Source organism: Mauremys mutica, chromosome 3, assembly GCF_020497125.1.
Source record: "Mauremys mutica isolate MM-2020 ecotype Southern chromosome 3, ASM2049712v1, whole genome shotgun sequence".
Classification (NCBI taxonomy): Eukaryota; Metazoa; Chordata; order Testudines; family Geoemydidae; genus Mauremys; species Mauremys mutica.
In genome coordinates this window covers 78,139,589-78,156,279 of record NC_059074.1, presented here as the reverse complement: position 1 = coordinate 78,156,279, position 16,691 = coordinate 78,139,589, and the positions used below count along the sequence as shown (strand labels likewise).

The window sequence follows — 16,691 nt, the reverse complement described above, 5'->3', positions numbered from 1 at the left end:
CAACACTCACAATTTCAGATTTTACGCTTTAACAGATGCTGTATTTTGTGTTGTGCAATGATGGTTATTGCCTATGTGGATCTCTTCTGAGAGCATCATAGGACTCCCTAGCACTCTTATTGCTCTCTGTGATCTCTCTTGTTCCACTAGTAGTAGTATCCATCCTTCTCCATGTTACAGGTCATACTTTATTTTGTAACAATGCAGGAAAAAAGGTTCAAATACTACACTAGGGAGAGAGTGCCATGCATTTTTCTACTAGTATTATGTGTGCTAGGGAACAGAAAAAAATGCTGGTTTTCCTAAGCTCGGTTACTGTCATCATCTCTCCATTGGAAAAATAAACTGAGTCATATGCAGAGGAGCCCTCCTCCTCCTATGACTACCCAAGAACAATATTCACCAAATGGGAAAGACTATCCTTATACCTTGGCTTCTTTCTTTTCCCAGTCATCAATTCAAAGATTGCTGTGGTCTGATTCTAGCAGAAGACTTGTGGTGTCAATGTTAGGACTATCTAGTGTCTTCTCATTGAGCCCTAAATGTTTCTTTTTAAGCACACTTCACTCCTCTTTCACACTAGTATTCTGCATACTGCTCTTGTTTATTGTGTGTGCCAAAGACTAATAGAAGTTGCAAATGTGCCTGGATTACTGTTTTAGCTAGCATAGCAAAAGGGCAGAATTTGCAAACCTTTCCCCAAACTAGGGCAGAGCACCAGTACAGACACTACTTTTCAGAGCTGACTGCACCTTTTCCAATAGGGAATGTGATATGCAGCTATGGTTATTATATTTGGTGATGGAATCTGAGAGACTATCAAAGATAAACAGAAAATACTGCTGTGTGGGGGATGATAGCACAGTTAACACTGCAGTCCCCACACACAACTCCAGCCAGAGGATGGATATCAAGGCCATTAATCAAATGAAACAAAGAATATGAGGACTACACCCTTTACAGCTAAACACAATCAAATATAGAGACTATTGTGAAAAATGTTGATTGCTGTGAATGATGATATACTGTCAAAGTGAATTTCATGGTATATACAGACTGTTTTTTGTAGTCACCTAGCTGCAGCAGAGTGACAGAAAACTGGAGACCATTAAACTCAAATACTTAGCTAATATGACATTTACACATATGTATATAGGAATGATGGGACACTTAATATAACATTCTCCAGCAGCCCCTACCATACGCATGGGACTAAACCCTCACACACAATTACTTAACTATTGCAAGTTCTATGAGACGACCGTGGTGAATGATTACTCAGGCAGAGTCCCTGCATTGAAAATGAATGCTTTTAAGCACAGTGAGGCACAGAGCCAGCTCAATCCTTAGCAAGCCATAAACTCAGAAAATGGAAGCAGACAAGAAAACAAACTCACTATTTCAAAGACCAAAGCAATACAACCATGTGATTCACCAGATTGCCACTCAGGAGGCTGCATTAGTTAAGACAGTTCAATCACAGGATCCTCAGTAAAGGGATTGCTGGGAGGAGCTTTGGATCCTGGGACAGAAGATGTTATTTCTGTAATCAAAGAGATCCTGAAAATCACTGCAACTGGTATCTTTGTGGCAGTGAAACACACTGATGCAAAATGAGAGATCAAAAACAGAGATACTGCACCACAAAAACTATCACAACACAAGATTAGTTGACACCTTCCACCAACACTATTATTAGGAGGGAAATGTTAATACTCATGAACAACAGGGCCTCAAAAAGAAAAAAAAAAACCTGATTGCAGATGACTGCCTACTTGAATGTTACTTAGATAAAGTAAAGACAGGTATATTGTGGGATACGGGTGCCCAAATAAATATAATCCTGGATCAAAAGGTACATACTCTCTGCTCATCTGTGACAACTTTACAAACTTCTGGGAATGGAAGGAAATCTTGACGTGAAGGTGGTGAATGGGACTAAGATTGCTAAAGATGGACTGATATAACATTCATCTTAGCCATCCACCGTACATCATTTGGATGTAAGGTGAGGTCCAGTTTCCATTGCTGTTAAGTAATGAGCCACTGGAGAAGCTTGTGATTGTTTACTCTGTAATAAAAAACTTCTGAACAAAGGGTGTGAAAGAAAAAATGTCCAATCTGCGTTCATACATAAAAAGCATAGGTGCAGAACTATATCTCAAAATTAGCAGATACAACACCAGTTTACCACCAACTCTACAGCTCTATTCTTAGAACAGTGCCCCTTACTATATTGGAGGTGGGGGGGCAGGAAAGGAGTTTGGTCTAGCCAGCATGGGGATGGCCAACTCCTGGGGGGGGAGAGAGGAGTGATTAAGCCCAGATATGTGGGAGATGAGTCCCTCCGTGTGCCTCAAAGTGCACATGGGAGTGTGGATGGGGGAAAAGGAGGGACTTCTCTGCCTCTCATTTGCCAGCCAGGGTGTGGGATGGCTAGATTAGGGGAGCTGACTGGCTCTCTCAGACTCCCCTCTCAATTTAAAAAGTCTTTCCAGGTATCTGGGAGCCATCTTGACACTGTTCTCCTCTGCCCATATAGTTGAGGAATGAAGGAAACCCCTGTTCCCAGAATCCTTTCTGGTTTGGCTAAAAGGATGGGATATTGAGTCTTTATACTGATCAGAGAAAACTACTAGTAGACAGACACATGCTACCCAGATTTCCAAGAAATACTGGATGACTTAGAGTGAAGAGAATGCTTTACTGTACTTGATCTAGTTAAATCCTGTCCCTTAACTTTCATGAATGACAATTCCCAGAAGCTGACCACACTTGTAACGCCATAGAGGACTGCACACAGCTTGTCTTTTGAGGTTGACAAATGTACCAGCAGCTTTCCAACATTGCACAGATGAGTGTTTGACACATCTCTGGAATGATACATAGATCCCAGTTTTACATGACATCATGGTGAACAGCAAATGTTTGTCCAACATGTAAGGAAACTGCTTAAGAAATTGCAAATCGATGTATAATAAAAACTGGTATGACCTTTTTATATTGATCTCATATATATGGTAATTCTCTTTTAAAGTAACTGATATCAAAGTGTGAAACTTTCACAAAACTGATCGCATTCAAAGTTTGAAGCAAGAGAAATGAAAACACTCTAAAATGTACAAAAGCTAATGGACTTTCTGGAACAATTTTTCATAGGATAACGAGAGATTTTTTTGTTCATATTGCTAATACCTTATATCATATGAGCCCATAAAAGGAACTAGTGAGCAGGAAAAGAGACAGAAGAGAGGGAAAATAACTCTTGCCACTTAATTCCTGCTCAGAAAGTCCACTTAAAAGAGAATCCCCAACCACCAAAATGTTTTGGAGGCTAGTGAACGGTTTATCAACTCCTCTCTCTCCTGCCAGTCTCTCCTCAGTCTCAACAATCATTTCTTTTGAACATTGAGGCTTCAAATGAAGGGCTAGGAGCAATATGGTATCCTTGGGAAGAGGATAAACTGTAAGCAATAGCCTCAGTCAAAAACTACTGCTAGATTTCAAGTTAAAATCCCATCTTTGAAATAGCTGTTATTGGATTATCTAGAGAAATGTGAGTAGTCTGAGTGAAGTCCATGGGACTACTCATGTGTTTTTATCTTTAAGCACATGATTAAGTACATTGCTGGATCAGTGCCTATTTTATTATATGCCACTATTTACAGTGGGGGGGGGGAGAAGGTTAGTCCTCACACTTGTCATAGCAACAGCAAAACTAAATGCTATAAGATAACATAATTGAAATCTGCTAGTTTTGTTATCAGAGACAGGCGTTTCCAGGCCTATGTTGATGCAGTTTCCTTTACTAGACACCCCTGAATATGAAGGAATATATGATGCAGTGAACCCCTGAGGACTCGTGAGATAATATCGTCATGTCTGATATACAAGAGCAGTGTAAGGGGCTAGAGGGCCGATATCTCTCAGCATATTATTATTAATCTTCCATTAGCCAAGAGCAGCTTAAAAGAAACAGGTTAAGAACCCCACCCCAAGGTCAAGGGCAAAAATCAACAGATCAGTAGAGCAGAGATGGCAAGACTCTTGATAAGAGAATGAGAAAATAAGAAAGAACTCCTGTAGCACCCAGGAAACTATTTGTGTTATCTGAACTACATAAGCCATTATTTTACTACTTTAGATGAAAAAAATAGCTGTAGAGAGATTCTACTGGCCATGAACTGACACAGCTTATAGAAGCAATGAGTTTTTTTCAGGGTGTAAACTAGAAAAGACCTAACATTCAGAAAAAAAGGCCCCTCACAGCAATTTACCACTACCGCTGCGCTTCCATCTTATTTGTATTGAATTAATGCAAAGGAATCCTATGCGAAGGACATGAAGCTGATCTGTAATAAGGTATCAGCACAGTATGTGATGTGGTTATTGGGATATTCACTGCATGACTGCACCAGTTTAGCTTAATAGTAGCCTGCTGGAACAAACAAGCAGGAAACAAGATAAGGACTCAGTATAAGACAGCCCTCAACCAGCTCTTAATGGACTGTTTTACAAGACTATGGGAGGACAATTGGCTGGAGGAGATTGACTCAACTCTCCTGTGAAGCTCACCACACTGGTTTTGGACTCACATAGCCAAAAGACACAGGAAGAAAGAAGACTGAGATTTAAATGGATTCTCTCTCTCTCTTTCTTTCTCTCACTGAGGAGAGATAGTTTGTTAGGAAACTGCTTGGAGGGACAGACCCCTGGCAGGGCCTCTGAAGAAGTTAGGTCTTTCTAAGCTCCCTAAGGGCAGAAGAGCTTAGGTAAGATAGATGTGTAGAAATTTCATTGTTTTAAATCCCTTTTTCTCCTTTGTTATGCTTTCTTCCTATTGTTAGGACTAAACAACATTTTTGTTTGAGAAGGCTGCCTGGTCACTGTATTAACCACTGATCACAAGCTCCCAAAGGGAAGAAGAGCAAATATCAAAACCAGTGATCGGTAGGATAAGCACAGTTGATTTACAGGGTACAACAGCCCATGTCTCTGTCTAGGAATGGGGAAATTATGTGATTCTACCCTAGGGAAGTAATGGCACAAGACCTGAATGGTCTGAACTCAGAGTGGTCAGAGAAGGAATCACAGTTGCAGCTAGCCATGTAACCATAACCATCTATGAGTAGAACTTAACATGTGATGCTTTGAAAACATATTAGTGATAATAAGGCACTTCACTAAATTTGCAAAGATCTTCCCAATCACCAATAAATCAAGCACTAAAGCTGCTGATAAAATATTCAGAGATTTTAGCCTTCACTTTGGATTTCCTGAAGAGATGAATTAAAACCAGGTTATGGAACTTGAAAATCAATTATTTGAGGGACTTTGTGCTTGTTGTGGGCTATAAAACTCCCATGTCACAGCTTACCGTGTGGAAAGAAACCTAGCTGAACAATTCAACAGAACACTATTAACAATGTCACCAACATAAACTGAAGAACAAGAATCAAATTGAAAGAACTATTTAAATAAATTAGTACATGTTTATAACAACCCCAAGCATGAAACTGGTTATTCTTCATATTCCTTGCAGTGTTGGCAATCTCCAGGGTTACCCAAATAACTTTTAAGATTTCATAGAGAACAAAGAAGGCAACAACTATTTCATCTTCAAAGACTAATAGGAAGAATGGATGAAGAAAGCTTATGAGATTGCAGTGGAAAACAATAGGAAGTCAGCAGCAGGAAAGAAAACTTATTAGAAATGGAAAGTTCTGAACAGTTTTGTACCCAAGAGACAGATATCTTGCCAGGACACTGTCTAGAGAATCACTAGTCATATTGAGAAGACACAATTTATTCTGTCGATGAGGATAGGGTTTGTGTACATAGTGAAACTCCAAAGAGGAGTGCATATAAGTAAAGTAACTTTCTTTGTAACTTCCAATTCATACTGATCACCTTTCTGCTGAGAACCCAAAAAGGTAAAACACAAGCATAATGGCAAAGAAGAGAATATATTAGGAATAGAATCCAATGGGCTGTCAGTTGTGCCAAATGAAGACACCCATAGCTGGATACAGTTACAAATCTATTACAATTGCCACCAGAGGGCAGAATGCCAGGTGGGCTTCCAGTTCACAGAAGTAGCAAAGTGGGTGTTTTATTCAAAACAAAAGTTAAAAATGGAGGGTAGAGTTTCAAACTGGGGACCATTTGGAAGAGTTGCTCATTGTGGTTTTCATCTGGCAGGCTAGCAGTACCACACTTCTGTATGAAATGGATTGAGATGCAGGAGCTAGTAAAGGCATGGGGGAGATGGCTCAGTCCTTCAAAAGTAAGTAGGGTTCCCCTCCCCCTTTCTTGGTTTAACAGTTGGACAGACAGAGAAACCCAAAACAAAGTGGAGGTGGGAGGCAGGCTTCAAAGAGTATGAGAAGGAAAATCCTGCTATGGAAAGATAAGGAATACTAGGACAAGTTACTGTAAAGTGATTTGCAGTCCCAACAGAAAACAGTTCTGGTCAGCTTTCAGGATTAGTGTTGGTGTGCCTGTGTATTCTTCCCAACCTAACCTTCCATTCAGAATGCAACACAATGCCTGCATGCACACACACCCAATTATTTGGTATAATTATGATAAGAGAAAATTGAGAGCAAAAAGTCTTCTAGATAGCCAGCAAATCTAGTTGATCTCTTTTGGACTCTAGGAGTAAATAACCTAGTTCTCTACATCTGGATTCTCCTAATGCAGCAAAATATAATACTCTTCCTTGTGAAAAATAGGATAGGCAAAGATGTAAAATTTTTAGGCCTCCTTATCCGCTACTGTGTTGCTTTCACTAAAATGCTTTCCCTTTACTCTCTGCCTGAGACAGTCAACCCCCACAATGCCTTCCTCAGTTTCCTCCTGTTTATAAAACTAGGCCATCCAATCAGTGAACTCAACCCACTGCATGTGTTCTACATGACCCATTAAACCATTTAGAATTCCAACACAGTAACTCAAAGGGGCACATAAGACCTAATATTGTTTAATAAACCTATTAAGACATTTATGAATAATGAACACATTCATGAAATCTTGCTGTGTTCATGAAACAATTCACAAATGAAAAAAGGCCAAATCTGACAAATAAATGGTTCGCATTCATAAATCCCAAAGCCAGAAAGGACCATCGTGATAATCTAGACTGACCTCTGAACTTCCCCCAAAATAATTCCAATGAATAGTCTGATGAGCTGTAATTGCAAAACATATGTTTCACTATAAAAGATATACCAGGTACTATACTGCTTCAAACATAGATATACCTTATTATGAAACACTGGCAGTTCAATATTCATTATGGTGGGTTGCTACAACATCAAATCTTTTTTTTAAAGACGGGAATCTAAAAGGAACCTATCCATTTAAGGGCATACAGTCTTCAAGTTGCATGACCTCTCATGACTGGAATGCATACAGTACAAAACTTTCTGAATTCCATACATTACACAGTGCATCACCTACATTATACGTTGCAGTGAAACTGCACATTTAGTAGTGCATGTGGAAATATCCCAGTCCACTACGATACAGTTATAATATCTGGCCCTATAATGACAACAGGTAGATTATTACTGTCACAAACAGGTTGTCTTCTGTGTAGTCTGTATTTTACAATCTTTAGTATTCTTCCATAGATCATCATTTAAGTTAACTCTGTTTCTCTATATAAAGGAACTATAATTACTGGATTGGGAATCCTAGCACATACATAGTTTTAAAACAAAGCTTTCTACTTTGAGAAAAAAATCCTTTCTAATTCTACTTCTTGGATTTCTACATACACTATCAATATTTCATTGTACAAGTTAACAAATATTGAAATTTTATCTGTAGCTCCGAAGACTGATGTAAATTTGGAAATAAAACAGATTTTACACAACTTGCTCACTGTACACAACCCTCTATTCTATATTTCTGTATTGCTTTATGAGAAAGATATGCTTCTGAGTACACCAGGATTTTATAGAGCCAAACAACAAAACAACCAAGTGAAAAAAAAAGTTCAGCAATAACCCTTTACTATTTGGTGCTTCTGCTTGATGATAAACATTCCTCCCAGCTCAGTGAGTGATATGAGGTGACTGAATACAATAATAAAAAAAAAGTTTCTAAAAAATTGAACAAATAATCTGTAGGGTCAGAAAAGGTCTCCCACAATATATAGCAGGGAATATTTTCAGAGTGGTGTTTAGGCTGTGCACCATGCTCAAAAATTTCCTTATAATGTAACATTTAGGGTTTTTTTTTTAAATACATGTAAATACATGCAGCATGTGTTCCACAATAAACCATTTCTGCATTTTTGCTAAACTATAGAATTCAGTGCTTTCAGAAGTATCTTTGTTATCGGATCACCTCTGAAATAGAGATATGGTCTTGATCAAAAATCCACAGAAGTCTACTCTATTTTCAAGAAACTTCCAATGTAAGTCCTTGGCTCTTTAAAACAGTCCTTTAATGAAGGCACACAAGTGAAGTTTTTCACTACAACATGCAGCATGTGTTTCAGAGTGTTATCTATATAACTTTATGCCCAGGTGCCCTTGCTGAATTACTTATGAGTTGGAAGTGTAAGTAGCTTCAAGGATTACTACCTTTCCATCTGCCAGAGGAATGATACAACCTCTACCAAAGGAAAGAAATAGTATCAAAGGAAGATGTGGAACCCTTACATCAACTCCAGCATAAGGAAAAAGGATAAGGAGACCCCACTATACACAGGAGAATAAAATCACAAAAAATTTGAGGCTGAGGAGAATTTTGTTATCAAGATGCTTCTAAAAGTGATATTGTAGAAAAAAAATGTATTATAAGGTGAACTTAGGCAATCAGATGTTAAAAAGTCATCTATTTTAAACTGTTTTAATTCATTAAATGATTTAAAATGACTGCCAATATTGTGAAAGGGTGCAAGTGATGTTACAGCAACAATCCAAGGAAAGTGGGATTTACTGGTTTTTGTAATGCTTTGCAATTTTTTGCAGTCACAGCATGAGTCAAAATTACACAGTGAGTGCAAGGTTACAGTCCTGCAAGCCTTTGGGGTCAATTCCAATTACTTTACAATGAAAAAGTAAAATACAATAGTAAAAAAATTCCTATCAGAATTATGGGGTGCCCATGGGAAAAAAATGGCAAGGCAGTGTCACTGTGTCTGCCCATCTCCCAGACCTGTTATCAGTGCCTGTAAGATTAACAGAAGAGAAACACTGTATTGAAGAAAATGGGCAATAACGCAATTAAAGAGCAAGAAAGCAATACGTATTGGACTGCTTTATGATTTCATAATTGCAGCTTTGAGGCCCTTGCCCCTAACAAGCCCAGCTAAGCATGGCTCCAAATACATCCCAGACTGGCTTTTTAAATTAGATATTTTATCTCAGAGCATTTACTTGCTATAAGATTTTAAATAGATTATTCAGCTGTTTTACTCCCGAAAAGCCAAGGAACCTTGAGTGAGCTAACAATTTTTATATTTAAAAGGCACTCTGAGCCCAATTTGAACATCTAGGGACAGATCTTGCTGTGGGCAGTTAAGTGCTTAACTTGGGGTATTTTCCTTCAATGCCACACCATATTAGGCCAACACAATACAATAATCATTTTCTATCTGAAAAGAAACACATGGGAGTGAAGAAAAAAAATTCACAGGGCTTGTTACTGTTTTTCAGTTTGGAAATAAAAGGGGAGTGGCACCTGGCATTCTGGTAGCTTAGTGACATAAACAGCATGCTGGAGGCTTAGCACGGCAGTGTACTACATTCTAATCAACAGTGAGAGCCCTAATTAATTATTCCACTATACACCACACAGTGAAAAATAAGAGTAAGAAAGTAATAAAAAATGTGACTTTTGACAATTATTAGTAAGAAAAAGAAGATAATAATTGCCAAAAAAAATCACAAAAGTTATGATGTTACCTGGCTATGACAAAGAGCACACAACTGACACCCAAGTAAGCCAGCAGAATATACATCCAGATATCAGGGGAGAGAGGATTCAGGAAGGAGAAGACGCCCGGGTTTGTACCATTGGGCTTGCGGTACAAAATACTTATTCCGAGAGTCATAAAGGGCTTGGAAAAGTCGATGACCTTCTCTCGAACATAGGTAATAGCCAGTGGTGCAACTGCAAGGTCAGCTTTCTGTTGACAAAAATATAAAGAGAAGAGAAACAGGCCATAAGTCAGAAGCAGCAGGCAGAAGCAGGCAATCAAATCAAATAAAACACTGACTTTACACTTGGGGAGGTGTACCTATTAAGATTAAATTTAAAGCTACCCTCTTCCTCTAGTGAGGAAGCTGATTAATTCTGGTTCTCTTTCACTGAGTGTTTCTGAATTAACATAGCAGTATTTAGAGATATTCACAAAGCTGTTACAGGCATGGACGCCAGGTTTGTATAATTTTTGGTGGTGCCCAGAATGGGTCCAAGCTAAGCCATCCCATCCATAGGATGGACCGGAGCAATTGCCCCAGGCCCTGTGATTTGGGAGGGCCCTATGCTTCAGGAGGGTGCAGGGTCCAGGGCGGCCTGCGTGGTGAGTGGGTGGCCTGGCACTGGCAGCAGCGAGTGACCTGGTCCCAGCCTGCTCCGCCCTGCCCTGCCAGCTCCCAGCATCACTCAGGAGAGGAGTCAGAATCTGGAAAGAGGCAGGGTGGGGGCTTGGTGGGAAGGGTGGAACAGAGCAGGGGTGGGAGGAGGCAGGGCAGGGGCTTGGGGGAAGAGGTGGAGTGGGGAAAGGCAGGGCGGAACAGGGGCAGGAACAGGCAGGGCGGAATAGAGCACAGAAGGCTGGGTCCATGTCGCTTGCTGCTGCCAGTGCCAGGTTCCCCACTAGCCCCCCAGTCCACCCTGGACCCCATGTCCCCCTGAAGCATGGGGCTTCCCAAAGTGCATGGCCCATAGCAGTTGTCCCAGTCCATCCTATGGATGGGACGGCTCTGAAAATATAAGCCCAAACATTGGTGGAGCCAGGCCAACATTCCTGAATATTGGTGGAGCATGGGCACCATGGGCCCATATAACTCGCCGCCTATGGTTACAGGAATGGAAGGCAAAGAAGGCAAAACACAATATCCTTCAGAGTACCTGTGTCTTAGCTCTTTCCAATCTCTCTCTTAAAACTCCATTTGGCTTTGAGTGTCACTTCATATCTCTACTTTATAAATTCTTAAATGTGCTCTTTAAAAATATAGTAATAAACTTAAGAACCAGATGTGAACATGAATGCTCTTCAAGTAGTAATTCTATAGATATAGGGTGAAATCCTGGATCTGCTGAAGTCAGTGGGAAAACTCCAATTAACTTCAATAGGGCCCATAGCGTATGATTCCCCATTCCATTATACTAGCTTGGCTCCAAAGAAATGATAGAACCAGACCCATAATATCTTATATCTATACATTTAGAGCCAGATTCTGAGTCCCTCACTGGCATCTTGTCCCAGGAGTAGACCAACTAACTTCAATGGGAATCTTTATAGACTAGGATACTGGCAACATAAGGAATGAGATCACAATCTTCTCCAAAAACTTTTAAATAGCTTGGAGGGGCAGGGGGAAGGAACTAGGAGTAGGGAGGGAGAAGGGTGCTTGTGTTTATTTTAGCAGAATATTTTGATGGAAATAGAAAATGTACAGAACAGTTTTACTGTGACAATTAACAGTCTCAAGTAATTATTGTTCTCATATATGCTGCACCTGCAAAACAACCATGGGGAACAATTTCTAGCTACGTAGCTAGATCCTTACTAATTTGCATGAATGACTAGGTGACCTCATTGTAAATTACTGAATTTTGTGACCCATGTGTAAGTGAACAATTAAAAAAAAACAAAAAACAAAAACAAAAAACCTCACACTTCGCTTCAGCTGCAATTTAGTTTTAATTATGTAAAAAATGCATAGCAAACTAGTAAATATACAAAAACCAACAACGAGGAGTTCGATGGCACCGTAAAGACTAACAGATTTATTTGGGCAAAAGCTTTCGTAGGTAAAAAAAATGTTTTTTTTTACCCACGAAATCTTATGCCCAAATAAATCTGTTAGTCTTTAAACTAAAGACTCTTTGTTGTTTCTGTGGATACAGACTAACACCCCTCTGATACTTAGTAAATATATTGTATTTTGAAAATATAATGTCATCAAAGTAACATGCAATCTAACTACAGCATTGACCATTAAAATCTGTATTGATGGCTGCTGAAAGACTGGCATTTTGGGGGGATGATTACAAAGTATCCAAGTTAAGAAGGTGCGGATTAGCCAGATTCTATAATAGGCTATAGAAATAGAGAGAGATGTAATGAGAGAGATGGTGTAACTACTGTGAAAATAGCATGTTATTTTCAAAATGCCTGTCCTAAGCCTAAATAATACAGTTGATCTACAGTTTATTTCCTACAATGTAGTATAGATTAATATATTTTTTCTCAGTTTGTCTTATGCAGATAACCAAAAATCACATACATTTTGTTTCTATATGCTTCAGCCATCATTACATTTTTCTCAGTTGTGGATTACTTTGTGCTTGCTGCATACCATTTCATAAAGTTCTGCAATCTGTGTACTGTATTTCATTGTTCCTATACATGTTTATGATGTCACTGAATTTACTCCATGGAGTTTGTTATTTGTGCAAAACTCAGATAACATTGTGCAAGTTATTTACTAAGAGCTCAGTACTGCAAGGTGCTGAACGCCCTCAATACCCATTTGTGCTCAAACCTCAAAGGTATTACTCAGGCCCTAGCATAGTAATGTTGCATCATAGGAGAGATAAATATCTGTATTTGTGGGCCACTTTTTACTAATGCCACTCTGGATGATACAGAAAGACTATATGACTCACTTGGATTAAAGGCTACAGCTGCAGCTTTTTACTGAAATATAAAAAATAAACTGTAGCATCACCAGGTAGCCATTAATTCTTGTGCTAATAAGTATCAAAGGCTGAGGGTAGCTGTTATTGACTCTGAGGAGATGCCATTCCCCATGGCTCTATAACACAGGCCTTCTAGATGGGTCGTTGGCAATGAGGGTTGAACCTAAGACCTCACGATCTTAAAACATGAGCCTCCAGTTCATAGGTGTTGGAACTAGAGGTGCTGGGAGTGGGGTAGCACACCCTGACTTACAGTGGTTTCCATTATACACAGAGTTTATAGTTTGGTTCAATAGCTCTCAGCACCCCCACAATAAAAGTTGTTCCAGCACCTGTGTTCCTGTTAGCAAAAGGTGTAGAAGACTCACTCACCTTGATTTGTGGCCCAGCTATCACTCGAGGGGGGACATGGAGTGCTACACCAAGTCCGGTGAATTACACACTCTTCTTGGCCAGGGAAGCTCATGCATTGGCTAGAGCTGAAACTCAGGAACCATGCCAATGTTTGAGAGAAATATATTCTCATCTGGGGCCCTGTCTGTTCATGGTAGTAGGCCATTCTCACACACTTTTCCTCCCTTAGAACCCCTGTTACTAAAGTTGTGCAAACATTATGAGAAAGGAGGCAACTATCATCTTCTAATGCAAGAGATTCCCACCAGCCAAGCTGCAATATTAAAAAAAACAAATGTCCCAGGCTTTAGGAAAAAGAATGTATATTGAACTGGGCAATTAGCTACATACTGTATTCCACTATACTGGATGGTTAGAGCTCTGCTACTCCTCACCCCCATTAAAATGTTCATATATAGGATATTCATTTATGGTTTGTATTCTAAATATTAAAGTGGTTGTAATAACAAATATATTTAAGATAAGAAACCAAAATATAAAACATTACCTTAGCTTAACCCCCCCCCCCAAGTATACATTTGTATGCTGATGCTGCTTTACTAGTCTAAATATCTTAGAAGAATACCTAATAGCTTATAAAACCTTCTTCAGCTATATTTGTCACTGTACAATTCATGCATCTTAGAAGAATACATAATAGCTTATAAAACGTTCTTCAGCTATATTTGTCACTGTAAAATTCATGCATCAAAACATAATAGGACACACTTACAATGAAATATGAAGGAGATATATGCTTATGTCATCTGTAAATTATAACCTGATAGCTATAACATGTCTATTCCAGTCTATTCAGGTACTTATACTATACCCAGAACTGTGGCTTCTAGACTATGTAGAATTTATTTTAATTTCACAGCATGGAATCATCATCTTATTGATAAACACCAAATCGAAACCAAACCAAACTACAGAATATATATATATGGAGCTGACTTCATCCCAGTATAATTCCACTCATGTCAATGGAATTACAATAGGGATGAAATTGGCATGTTGGTTATTTTCCCCATCTTTATGAAAATCTCCACAGCAAGGTATTTGTGGGGTGAGAATTATTTGGGGCATCAACTTAACAAAACATGTCATTATCAGAAGTCCTTGGTGTCAGTCTAACTATTGTCCTCAACACACCACACACAACTGATCCAGCAGTATCAATTCCATGGTCCCAGATGCTAGATACTGTTGCATATCTTCTAAAATCAACAAGGGAGTCTGCATGTGTAAACACTGTAATTGATATTATAAAGATACATGATGATTCAAACCCAGAGCTGTTCATTTTACAGTGATTAAGCTACTTACAGTGATTAAGTACTCTTAAGGTATGTCTACAGTGCATGCTTCATTCAGTGGCTGTAGTGTAGGTACCTTCATAGCCCCCTTAGCAGGAATATAAACAGCAGTGTGAACGGTGAGGCATGGGGCTTAGGTGAGTAAAGACACACCTGATGGGTATGGGTGTAAGTACATACCTTGCACGGCTCTCTACTCACCCACGCTCTGCCCCCCAATCCACACTGCTATTTTTAGCAGTGTAGTATCCTGCTGCTGGAACCTTTCCACACTATATGGAAAGACTCTGGCAGCTGGGAGGCAGAGGGAAAGGCACTACCAGCTCCTTGCTGCTGGAGCCATCCCTCACCACAGGGAAAGAGATCTGCCATGGGAAAAGGCTCCAGCAGCTCCAGCTAAATAGATAGACTTAAAGAACCCAATCATTTTAAGGCATGTTTTCTAATTCTTTAATAATTTTTGTGACTCTTCTATGAACCCTCCTCAATTTAACAACATCCTTCTAGAATTGTGGGCACCAGAATTGGACACAGTATTCCAGCAGCGGTTCTACCAGTGCCCCAAAATATAGCGGTAAAATGACCTCTCTATCCCTATTTGTGATTCCTCTGTTTGTGCATCCCTGGATTGCATTAGCTCTTTTGACTGCAGCATCACACTGGGAGCTCATGTTCAGCTGATTATCTACCACAACACGCAAATCCTTTTCAGAGCAACTGCTTCCCAGGATAGAGACCCCCATCCTGTAACTATGGCCTATATTCTTGTTTCTAGATGTATATATTTACATTTAGCCATATTAAAACACATATTCTTTGCTTGTGCCCAATTTAATAAGCAATCCAGATCAGTTTGTATGAATGACTTGTCCTTGTTTTTATTGACCATACCCCCAGTCTTTGTGTCATGTGCAACCTTTATCAATGATGGTTATATGTTTTCTTCCAGGTCATTGATAAAAATGTTAATACCTTTATCAACAAAACTTGGAATCTCATCAAAAAAGATATCAATTTAGTTTGATTTTCTATATACCCATATTGATTTGCATTAATTACATTACCCTAATTTAAGTCTTTATTAAGTAAGTCCCATATTGGCCTCTCCATTATCTTAGAATCATAGAATCATAGAATATCAGGGTTGGAAGGGACCTCAGGAGGTCATCTAGTCCAACCCCCTGCTCAAAGCAGGACCAATTCCCAACTAAATCATCCCAGCCACGGCTTTGTCAAGCCTGACCTTAGAAACCTCTAAGGAAGGAGATTCCACCACCTCCCTAGGTAACCCATTCCAGTGTTTCACCACTCTCTGAGTAAAAAAAGTTTTTCCTAATATCCAACCTAAACCTCCCCCACTGCAACTTGAGACCATCACTCCTTCTTCTGTCATCGGGTTCCACTGAGAACAGTCTAGATCCATCCTCTTTGGAACCCTCTTTCAGGTAGTTCAAAACAGCTATCAAATCCCCCCTCATTCTTCTCTTCTGCAGACTAAACAATCCCAGTTCCCTCAGCCTCTCCAAATAAGTCATGTGCTCCAGCCCCCTAATCATTTTTGTTGCCCTCCGCTGGACTCTTTCCAATTTTTCCACATCCTTCTTGTAGTGTGGGGCCCAAAACTGGACACAGTACTGCAGATGAGGTCTTACCAATGTCGAATAGAGGGGAATGATCACTTCCCTCGATCTGCTGGCAATGCCCCTACTTATACAGCCCAAAATGCCATTAGCCTTCTTAGCAACAAGGGCACACTGTTGACTCATATCCAGCTTCTCGTCCACTGTAACCCCTAGGTCCTTTTCTGCAGAACTGCTTCCTAGCCATTCGGTCCCTAGTCTGTAACAGTGAATGGGATTCTTCCGTCCTAAGTGCAGGACTCTGCACTTGTCCTTGTTGAACCTCATCAGGTTTCTTTTGGCCCAATCCTCTAATTTGTCTAGGTCCCTCTGTATCCTATCCCTACCCTCCAGCGTATCTACCACTCCTCCAAGTTTAGTGTCATCTGCAAACTTGCTGAGAGTGCAGTCCACGCCATCCTCCAGATCATTAATGAAGATCTTGTCAGTGATCAGTGTCAGGCTGACAGGC

The 16,691-nt window shown here is 39.7% G+C and overlaps 1 protein-coding gene across 13 annotated transcripts in view; it reads right to left on the bottom strand.

Annotated features, from left to right (window-relative positions):
• GRIK2 (glutamate ionotropic receptor kainate type subunit 2) overlaps positions 1-16,691 on the bottom strand; it is a 604,939-nt gene that overhangs the window by 185,192 nt on the left and 403,056 nt on the right. For 12 of the 13 annotated variants that reach the window (XM_045011187.1, XM_045011179.1, XM_045011186.1 and 9 more), the window contains one exon: positions 9,921-10,144. In XM_045011187.1, coding sequence (XP_044867122.1) covers positions 9,921-10,144 — 224 coding nt within the window. Of the gene's footprint in view, positions 1-7,461; positions 7,546-9,920; positions 10,145-16,691 lie in introns of all 13 variants that reach the window. The other variant, XM_045011191.1, reaches the window with a different exon arrangement.